At 39.4% G+C, this 10,321-nt stretch overlaps 1 protein-coding gene and 1 long non-coding RNA gene across 5 annotated transcripts in view; one reads left to right on the forward strand and one right to left on the reverse strand.

Moving 5' to 3' along the window:
• LOC114015771 (uncharacterized) overlaps positions 1–9,737 on the forward strand; it is a 34,900-nt gene extending 25,163 nt beyond the window's left edge. For 3 of the 4 annotated variants that reach the window (XR_008732240.1, XR_008732242.1, XR_008732243.1), the window contains exons 3-4: positions 4,578–4,696; positions 5,822–9,737. This is a non-coding gene — a long non-coding RNA (uncharacterized LOC114015771). The remainder of the gene's footprint in view (positions 1–4,577; positions 4,697–5,821) is intronic. The other variant, XR_008732241.1, reaches the window with a different exon arrangement.
• SELENOK (selenoprotein K) lies at positions 820–2,990 on the reverse strand. Its single transcript, XM_055710194.1, has 4 exons — positions 2,836–2,990; positions 2,335–2,425; positions 1,528–1,608; positions 820–916 (listed from the first exon to the last, which is right to left on the reverse strand). Exons 1-4 carry the CDS (start codon positions 2,900–2,902, stop codon positions 820–822), a joined length of 336 nt encoding a protein of 111 aa, XP_055566169.1. The 5' UTR covers positions 2,903–2,990.
• Positions 9,738–10,321: the final 584 nt, after the last annotated feature.

Here is a 10,321-nt window from a genome sequence, read left to right on the forward strand (position 1 = left end):
ATGTATGTGGGGTTTGGAATATAAACTATTTCCTATAAGATTTACAGTTATTAACCACCTGCATGTTTTTTTTTTTTTCTTGTAACTTGTTACGGTAGCAATAGGGAATGATTCATGAAGAAGAAGGAATATTTACTTAAGTCTTAAAAGTAAATCAAGTCATACTATGCATATATTCAATGTTAGAAGAAACTCCCACCAGCCAAGCTAATTAATAAAACAATTAAAGTTCAGGCAACTGTAAGAAATTTAAAGAACAAGGCTTTTAAAATGGCTTTTGCCCCCCTTTTTAAGCATTTCTGATTTTTATGCTATACTAGAATTCAAGATTTGGATAGCTATTTCACTGTAACAGGAAAAAAAGATTTTTACAAGTCTTTTAAAAACTTAATTAGTTTTCCTACTTTTCTATTGAGAAGTATCTACTTTAAACAAAAAACCCTTCACGTGTCATAACTATTAGAAACGCAAAGTGTTTCACAACTGATCTGGACAGGACTTCAAATTAGCAGCCAAAAAAGAACAGAAGTTATAAAAAAGTACATATCAGCTGTGTTCAAAAATCGTTGCTACACTTTCTATATCCACTCCTATGCAATTAAAAATAGAGGCTCACCACTTCCGAGCCAAAACCTTTTAACCCCTGCATCCTCCTTTTTTTTCTCCTTTACTGAAAGTATCTAGTCACTTTGATTCTCTTCCTGTTTTGGTAACTCTCACTAAAGGAGGACAAAACATTCTGTTCTACCTTAACTTTCAATTATTATTGTTATTTAAAAAAACCCCAACACCTCAAAGCAGGATACAGCAGACTTGGAATTACCTTCCTCATCCACCTCCAGCCATTGGTGGTGGACTGGGGCCTCCACCCCAGTGATTTATTCGACCCATCCTCCGGCGAGGATGTGCTGGAGGCCTGAAAAGAAAGCAAGGGAAACAACATCTTCTCAACTGGCATTAAATTGTTACACTAAAAATATAGTAACATTGTCTCTAAATTATAGTAACTACAAAGTTAGAACCTCTGGAAAAAGTTGTTTGGGTTTCATGTGAAAAGCTGTAAAAAAAACCCCAACCCCATTTTCACCTAAAGTTCTCTTTGAGGCTTTTACACAGTCCTACAAAAAATTTAGGCAAACCCTTAAAAACAAATAAACAAGTAACTAGCATTTACAGAAATGATACCTCTATAACAAAGTATAAATCAAATGCTGAGCATAAGCAAGTCTAACAAAAGAAGACATTCAACAGATGTCTAACTGTTGAATACTAATATTTTATTAGTTGAAACTAATATTTTCTATTAGTCCGGTTTGAAAAATCGTTTCAGTGAGAGTTAGCCTGTACTGTTATTACAGGTAGCCAAAGCCATGTGTTATCAACGATTTCAGACCAAGTACTGCAGATTAAGATCTTGTTTATCTTTTTACGTGACCTGATTCAATACAAATCAGAGCTGAAATCTGAATACATTATGTCATTTTGCTAAGATAGGAAAAAAGAAATTAGTGTGAATATGAAAAATACCCTCTTCCATCATTGTATCCGGAATAGGAGGAAGACGTATAGCCTCTTCTTCTCAAATCTGGTTGAATAATACTCTGGAAACTGAAAAATAAAACAGGAGTTAGGTAAACTGATTTCTAGATACAGTTTCTGAATATATGGATTGCAAGATAAGAAATGGCCTAAAAACCAGCAAGCAGTGTTCAGGAATAACAGTGTATCTTCTCAAGATCACTGTTGTTTAATAAATCTTGGCAATTTTTCTCCTATATATGAAGACAAAATCTGAAGTTATTCCAAAATTACAGTGAGGCTGAAACTAAAATCTCATTTTCTGGTAAACATCCAAGAAATGCATAAAGTCTAAACCTATAACTAAAATAATGAAGGACTGTTGAATACATCGTTTGTTTCTTAACTGGCTTTGATCTGGGGCCATACATCTGTGATTACTGCTGTGTGGTTATTTTTACACAGCCAGAATCTACTGTCACCAGTAGAAATTCTCCTCAGGTATTAGAAATTAGCTGTTTGACAAAAGTATATGCTTTTTCTTTTTGCAGTATTTAAATGGAAGAAATGTAAGAAAATGCATTTGAACTGCCAGTAAGTTAGCATCAATTTTCATATGCTTTTTGTTAAATAGATACTATAGCGCTTAATAACCAAGGCCACGTAGTCCTAGTAAAGCATTCATGTATGTTTTGGGGACAGCAGATAGGGAATGCTAAAAAGCAAATTAACATTTTTATTGCTGGATAGCACGGCATACCTTCTGCCTATGGTAAATCTAAAATAAAGCTCACCTAAAGATTTAATTCTACTTACAATAGGACCACAAAATCTGCTATGGACCAGAAGAAATCTGTTATCGTTGACAAGCGCCAAGGAGCCCGGCTCTGGTTATCCAAAACTTGTCCTGTAACACATCACGATACAAAACACCCCGCGATGATGGCACGTGGCGCCGGCCCGTGTGTGACACACAAACACACCCGCCGGGCGGGGGGAAGGGGGGGGGGGGGAGGGGAGGGGAGCGAGTTTCATCCCATAGGGGCAACGAGAACACTTGTAGCAACCGGGTCACCCCCCGCGCACAGGGACCGTGTCCCACGCAGCCCCCGCTGCCCTGCGCGGTGCCAGCGCCTCTGGTGACGCTCCCGGAGGCGCAGGACGCGCCCGGGCCGGTCACAGTCCTTCCGAGCTGCGGAGGGGCGCGCCAGGCTCCGCCACAGGCCGCAGGAGCGCGCCGCACCCGGGGCTGCTCTGGCAGCGCTCTGCCCGCGCCCCCCGCCGGCCGCCCCCCGGCCGCCCCCCGCGGCCCCTCACCGTTGGAGATGTACACCATGGCGGCGGCCGCGGGCGCGCCCCGGGACTGCCCCTCCCCGCTGCGCATGCCCGGGGGGGCGTGCGCGCGCTGGGGGCGGTGCCTCGCCGCGGGCCGGCCCCTCACTTCCGGCTGGCGGGGCTGAGGGGAGCGGGCGGCCGTAGAGCCGTCGGGCCCTCCAGCCCTTCGTGCTCGGGGGGGTCCTCAGCCCTTTCGCAGCGGCCGGGCCCGGTTTCTCCTGCAGCCCGGTGGTGCCGCTGGTTCCGCCGCTGGTGGTGCCGCTGGTTCCGCCGCTGGTTCCGCCGCTGTGCCGTGCACCAAGCCTGGGGCCCTGCTGGCAGTGGCAGGGAACGCCGGCCGCAGTTTGCAGCGTGCCAGTGCAGCTTCCATAAAAATTAAACGTTCTTAGCAGTCTTCCGTAGTTAACACTTGATGGGTCTCGCCAAAGCTAGGGCTTTTGTCCTTTGTCACTGACCCAGTTTTCTGTAGTAGCTGTTGAGGGGGTCCTTGTCCGTTCCTGTGATTTTCTCTACTAAAAGTGCTAAGTCACTGTAGTAACGTTAGAAATATAACCAAATGCAGATAACTTATTTAAAACTTCTCCCCAGAGGGAACTTCTGTTCCTCTATGTAATGACAGGTATGTGGCTGTGTATATTCCCATTATATTGGTGGGAATGTTCAGCCTGCAGGCAGACATTTGTTTTAATTTATTTTTATAAAAACTTTGCCCTGCCAATAGTGGCTAGCATTTCTTCTCATGGAGAATCCATGCGTGTAAAATTGAAGGTAACTATATAGCTATATGAGTGCATTTAATATAACGCCTTCTGTCTTTTTAAAACTAAACTAGTACGGGAATGATGTGTGATTCTTCTGGGAAACAGCAGTAAGAAAAAATAATTTGAAAGCATTTATTATTGCCTTTGCGAGACCTGTCTTTTCCTGATAATGATCAAGTAAAGTCTTGTCTGAAGTCGAAATTGTAATGTATCTGACAAAGTGGTTGTCTCCTAGTAAAGTAATTGTTTACAACCGGCAGCTGTTTATAAATGTTTGATATTCCAGAAATGAACTCTTACAAACAACTGAAAACAACAGTGAAAGAAAAGTATCTGTAACAACATACATAAATATTTATCATTAACGTAGGGGCTAGGTAATCTACCACTCAATAAACGGGGAAGTACAAAAGAGTTTAGAAAATAGTGGGTGCTACATAGTGAATAATGGGCATAAATGCAGGCAATGTGTTAAAATTGTTCAGGGACACCACAGATCCTTTTTGCTAGTTAGCTATGTTTATGGTGATTTTTTTTCAAACAACAGTAGGGTGTAGTCAGATCAGTTTCAGTTTGCAAAACTGCAAAACACAGGCTGCGGAAGTATAGAAGAAAACCTAGAGATTCAGTCAGTAAGTCATTTGAACATTGTTTTTAGGTTCTCAGTGAAATCGGAGAAATGGAACAATAAACTGGAAGAAAGATGCATTGGTGTACTTTTAATTTATGGGATGCATAGTAGACCTGGAATCATGTGTTAAGTGATACTGTTACATAAATACTCTTTATACGGAAGTGAGAACGCTACTGTGAAAATGTATTGTCAAATAATAGGAAAATAACAGTACTCAAGGAAAGTAAATGACAAAATCACACCTTTGTATTGGTATGCTAACTTGTGAAAATAATATAGTCTTGTTTTTAAATGATTTTCATAAATACACTTTGTTTTCTTTTCATTAGGCTTTGAGACAAAACGAGAAATTACCTTATGTTTAAAGAGCTATTGCGCAAGCTGTAGATAAAACATTTACCAAGAAGAAAACAAAAGGAGGGAGGATGGCAATGGGAAGATAATGTTGGTAAGCAGAGATAAAGGAGGTATTGTAAATTTTGTGTTATATTGAAAATGCACACTGACTGATGCTCGCTAGTATAAAAACAAATGTTATGGTCCAAACATTTCATTGTACTTTAGACAGAAACATAATAGTGAACCTGAACACGAACAGGTAATTATTCCACCTGATCTCATGCTCTGTATGTAGTTGATGTTGTCCTGCATGAATCAATGTAGTAAGAATTTGAACAATTCATTCCTTTTTTTAATGTATTATATTTCAGAGGAAATCTGTTAATCGTGCAGAAAGGAAGATGTATTTTTTGGTTTCCAAATGAAAAAAAAAAACCAAAATCCAAACAACGATGATGATGATTAGTGGGTTTTTCAGTTATTGGTGTGGTGTTGTTCTTTTTTTAAAAAAGTAAAATCTTATGTGAGATAGTCTTGGTTTATTTAATAATAGAGTAATAATAAGTATTGTCTCAGTGTCCTAAAATTATGTAATTACAATGCAGATTTTCTCTGTGAAATGTGATTTTGATGAATGAAATTAAAGAAATATACTTTTTAAATTGAGAGTACCAGAGTGTGTGTGTATATTCCTAACACAGTTTTATTTTTCCAAGAAAGCATGTCCAGATACTTAACAGTGGCAAAATACCCAACCATTGCATGAAATGATACATGAAAATTTTAGGATTTATAACTATTTTTAAAGAACTTACATATGCATTATTTTTTCATTTCATATTTAAGTTTTAGACACAAAAATGTGAGATTTAAAAGGTGTGGTTAAAAATCAGTGGCAGCATTGCGTTATCAAGCTTGACATATATCATATCATAGAATCATAGAATTACTTAGATTGGAAAAGGCCTCTGAGATCATGAAGTCCAACTGTTAACCTGGGACTGTCAAAGTACATCACTAAACCGTGTCCCTAAGCACAGCATCAACACGTTTTTTTAAATATCTCCACGGATGGTGATTCCACTACCTTCCTGAGCAGCCTGTTCCAATGCTTCACCACCCTTTCAGTGAAAAAAATTGTCCTAATATCCAGTCTAAACCTCTCCTGTGCCCTTGGGTCAGGAATAGAGTAGAGAAGAGCGATAGGAAAATGGTTATTCATTTGCATTTGTAGATTATGGTACAGTTGGGACAGCAGGTGTGGACACAGGCTCTGGTGGGAGTTCACTTCAGGTAGCACCACAGCCCTGGCATCCCACTCTGAGCAGCTACTCCTTCACAAAGGGCAAGGCACGTGTCTCTCTAGCTGTGTTGCTAGCTAGAGTCCTTCAGTGACCTGCACCTTTGCTTTCGGTCTGTGTGCCTGATGCTGGGAAGTTCAGAGGACCACAGCAGCAGTCCACTTGCATTTAATGAAAACCAGTAGACAAAGGCATGTTGAAAATCAGCAACAGAAATACAGAACAGCTGGATTGCCCTTCTGAAGGTGGTGGGTACCATGAGGAATAGAGCCGGGCAGTCATTAGTGCATGAGAGCTAAAATTTAACATAGATGCAATTTGGAAACTGGGGACGTGATCGTTTGATGGTAGGCAAAGTAAATATCTACAATGCCGTGAGGAGTAGTATAGACTGTATATTAAGGTTAAGTATATAAGTAATTGAAAAAGACCAATGCTAAATGAGCTTTTCATTTTTTTTAATGCAATCTGAACTCTCAGTGGGATATCTTCTGATTTGAGGTGGTTTGTTTTTTTAGGCTCTATTCCAGATATAGATTTGTATAGTTTGATTCCTTGTGAATTGTGTTTTTGCATACTGATACCTAAGTACTGATGTCTAGGCCACATACAACTATGCTTTAGTAACTTTTCCTATTTTTTCATCAAAAGTGGAAAATTGCAGGTCAGCTATTTTTATAGCATTTTGTATACTAAGGGGTGACCTTTTAGTTGTGATGTGAGAGAATTAAAAAAATACTGTGTGCATAGAGAAGTGGTGATACAGCATGAACAGGTCTTGTACTCTCTAAAATTTACGCTACATTTTTAATATGAATATAAACTTTTTAAAAGAAAATAATTTTGAACTAAAAGCTCACCATGGGAAATGTGACCCTGCCCTGAAGAGGATTTGCAAACTATTGACCACATTTGAATAGCAGAAATAGAAAAAGCATCTTTTTTTTTTTTTTTTTTTTTTTTTGCTGGCCTGCGGGTTTTTTTGGCATAGCGATTATTGTGTTACACCATCACGTAACTTAAATGGAAACATTCAAAATTTAATTTGGACTTGAACTATTCATAGAAGAGCTGATTGTCATGTAGTATTTAACTTATACACCCACAATTAATACTGTATTAGACTGAGAAGGTGTTCTAAACTCCAAATTATAAATATAGAATGTTCATTGCAATATAAACAAAATTCAGAGGGTATTTCATAGGATTCTGTTTTTAAACACCTTTTATAAGAAAAAAAAATCTGTGTGTGGAAGAGTTGAAACTCAGTTTTTGGAACTAAATTATGTTGATTTAATGTCAGAATTTTAAACAGAACTTTCCTGTTTAAGTTCTGACATTCTGAATAATTGATCGAAGACCTAACTTTTTTTTATTCTTTGGTGCCCCAGACAAGGTTATACTCATGTACTGTGGGGTTTAAGTTAAAGATAATTTTGTGCAGATTTCAACTGGAAGATAGATTTTGCAGAATCGGTAGCTCTGATCTCAGCATAAAATCAGGTCAAGAAAATAAGCACATAAACTGTGAACTATTTTTTCACCCTAGGTGGGACAGAGACCAGATACTCTATTAACAGAATTTGTCTGCAAATTGTTTTTCTTTATGCCATTTGTTCATATCTGAATAGCAAAGATGGAGAGGCTTTAGTGCAGTATGACTGCAGTTAACAGTTTGAAAGCAAATATGTGCTGGAGGAATGCCAAAGGTGGGTCTCGTGCTTTTATATTTCCTTAGTTAACAGCGTATCCTTATATACAGAGAGCCCTATCTGTAAATGTTACGTATCTTCTTATTAACAAAGACTTCAGCCCTCAGTAGAATGAAGTCGTTCCTCAATGTAAAGTTGTATGAGAATCTAGAAAGAAACTTCCACACTCTGTGAAAAGTGTGAATACTGTGCTGAGTTTTCTGTCCAGCCAGAAAAATACCAGGGTCAGTAGTTGGTGAAGTGCCCGACCCCAGTGCACGCCCGTTCCGCGCGTGGTTACTGAGTCGTGCTGATACTTTGAACAGCCACCAGGTGGCAGCATAAGTGTGAAATAACGCTCGTTTAATCACATTGCAAACTTTCTAGCAAGTTAGTCCGAACATGTCTGGATTCTCCTTTATACAAAAATCCTTAGTTCACTGCCACTAGACACTCAGGTAACGCGTAAATGGCAAATTCTTACTGGATTAAGGACCAGGGTTGAATACACAGATATATACTGTTTGGGGAATCTGTCGGAAGTCTCGTATTGTTGGGTGAAGCTGGGGAAATGTATGTTGACATGTGATTATTATGTAATGGTAAAGATTGCAGGGTTTGTTAGTTGGTTGGGTTTTTTTGGCTTCCTCCCTGCGGTTAGTTTGGGGAGGAGCTGAGAACGCTGCTGTGGAATAGCAGACTTCCAGTTTTGTTAGTGGTGCCATTGGCAGATTTTTGAAATAAGTGAAAAAAGGTGACATAAATAAGCGTAGTAATGACCTTTTGAAGTACAGTAGGTAGGAAAAATAATGATCATCAGATGAGTCAACTGGAAATAAAAATCACATCTTTAAACCTATGCAGCAAGTTAATGGCAAAGCCTGAAACAGAACTGACTAGCTTATTCTCATACCTGTGTCAATTTCTTGAGGATATGCTTGCATCTGTTGGGTAGAAGAGACAAAAGCAGTCTTAGACTCTGTTAATATTTTGATTTAAGGCAAATATCCTTTGTCTTGTGCTTTCTATTAATGAATGAGAATTTGATTTGTCATGTATCTGATGAAACTGGATTGTGAATATATGTTGTGGTGGCACTTCTCCCCCTTTTCTGGGCTGTTCTACGACCTCAGGAGCTGCCAGCCAGGCCTTGGCACCTTGAGTAACAAGCTGGTTGGTCACACATCCCTTGACTGTATAAGTAACTCCTACTCAGCTAAGGCAGAAAATGGCACGTACTGGAACTCCTGTGGACTGGTCAAAGTGGGGAAGAGGAATGGAAACTATCAGTTACTCCCTGACAACCCTGCAATGCGCCTGCCAGATCACAGCCTGAGCGGTAACTGGGTGAAATAATATATTGTTCCTAGGATTGTAGAGAAAAATACCAATTTAGGTTGCGGTTGTGATGGAAATTTGCTGATGATTGAAGCCAGTTGTCTCACAGCCTTATAAACGGTGGTCCTAGACCCTTTTAAGCTCTCCTGGGCTGCAGCAGCCTGTGACCAGCATCCCCCTCTGAGTGGGATGCCGCTCAGAGCTCACAAACCACTAAGTTTGCAATGCTACAGGGACTGTTGTGGAAAATTGGTGATGGGGCCTGGGCTGATACCCCTGCTTCTCGGGGCTTAACCCTTTGCCTGTTGAGGAATGCAGAAGCATAAGACATGAGTATTTTACTGAACTCAAGGCCAAAGTTCGAAGTTTTAGTGGGTATACCTTTGTTGTAACATATATTGAAGGCTTGAGGTAGTTAGGTTAATTATGTAATTTTTGTGACTTCAAACAAATTTTATTGATTTGCTGCTAAAATCTTATGAATAATCTTGAATTGTGAACAAACTTTCTTTCTCTCTCTCCCCTTTAGATCTAATCCGTTGTCCAAGTCTAAGACTAGGAATAGGTCCAGCCGCACCTAAACTCCGTGAAAGTTTAGAAAACAAGGGGGTCTACTCTAAACCTTGTGACTCAATGGGAAGATCTTCTTTACCCTTTTATACCTTTGATCTCTGTAAACGGTTTCCAACTCTGTTCTGACTTATTTCGGCTTGATTTATCTCTGTGCTTTTACTCTGTGTAATAAGTAATAGTGTGAACCTTGCCATTGGATCTTGTGCAGTTGCATTTCCACAAATTTATATTAAACCTATTTCACTCAAACTCCTTGGGTGGTAATTCTTTAAGGGACTTGACCTAAGCACTCCTTTCACTACATATGCACATACACAATGCCCGCTTTTGCATGGTTTTCTTCCTACTCTTCCTCTGAACTCTTTTAAAAATAATGGGCTCTCTGTTTAGTGAAAAGTGAAGTTTAATGCAATGAAATATGAAGAATAAATTCAAGTTAGGGATTATCCTTTTTCATTACTGTTCTTACATTTTTTAATCCTATTTGTAAGGTTAGCTTGTAAGCACACCTACAGATTTCACACGGCTATTTCCACTTCCCAGATTTTAATCTGATACTGAAAATGACATTGTTATACCGTTGTGGTATTTTTAGAAATTAAAAGGAGTCATTAACCAGAGGAATGGATTTGTTAAGACAGGTGGTGTGATGTAGATGTTGGCTTTTCTGCCAGACTATTTCAGCCCACAGACCAAGGCACTATTATCAGCTGCAGGTGACAATGTGGTTGAGCTGACCTTGTAGTCTTCTACTGTGATTTTGGTCTTATCTGCATGCAAAAATTTGCTTGTTCCGATTTGTTTAGCATTGTGGTACTAGCAAAGCAGGGA

The sequence above is a fragment of the Falco cherrug genome, chromosome 4 (assembly GCF_023634085.1).
Source record: "Falco cherrug isolate bFalChe1 chromosome 4, bFalChe1.pri, whole genome shotgun sequence".
Classification (NCBI taxonomy): Eukaryota; Metazoa; Chordata; class Aves; order Falconiformes; family Falconidae; genus Falco; species Falco cherrug.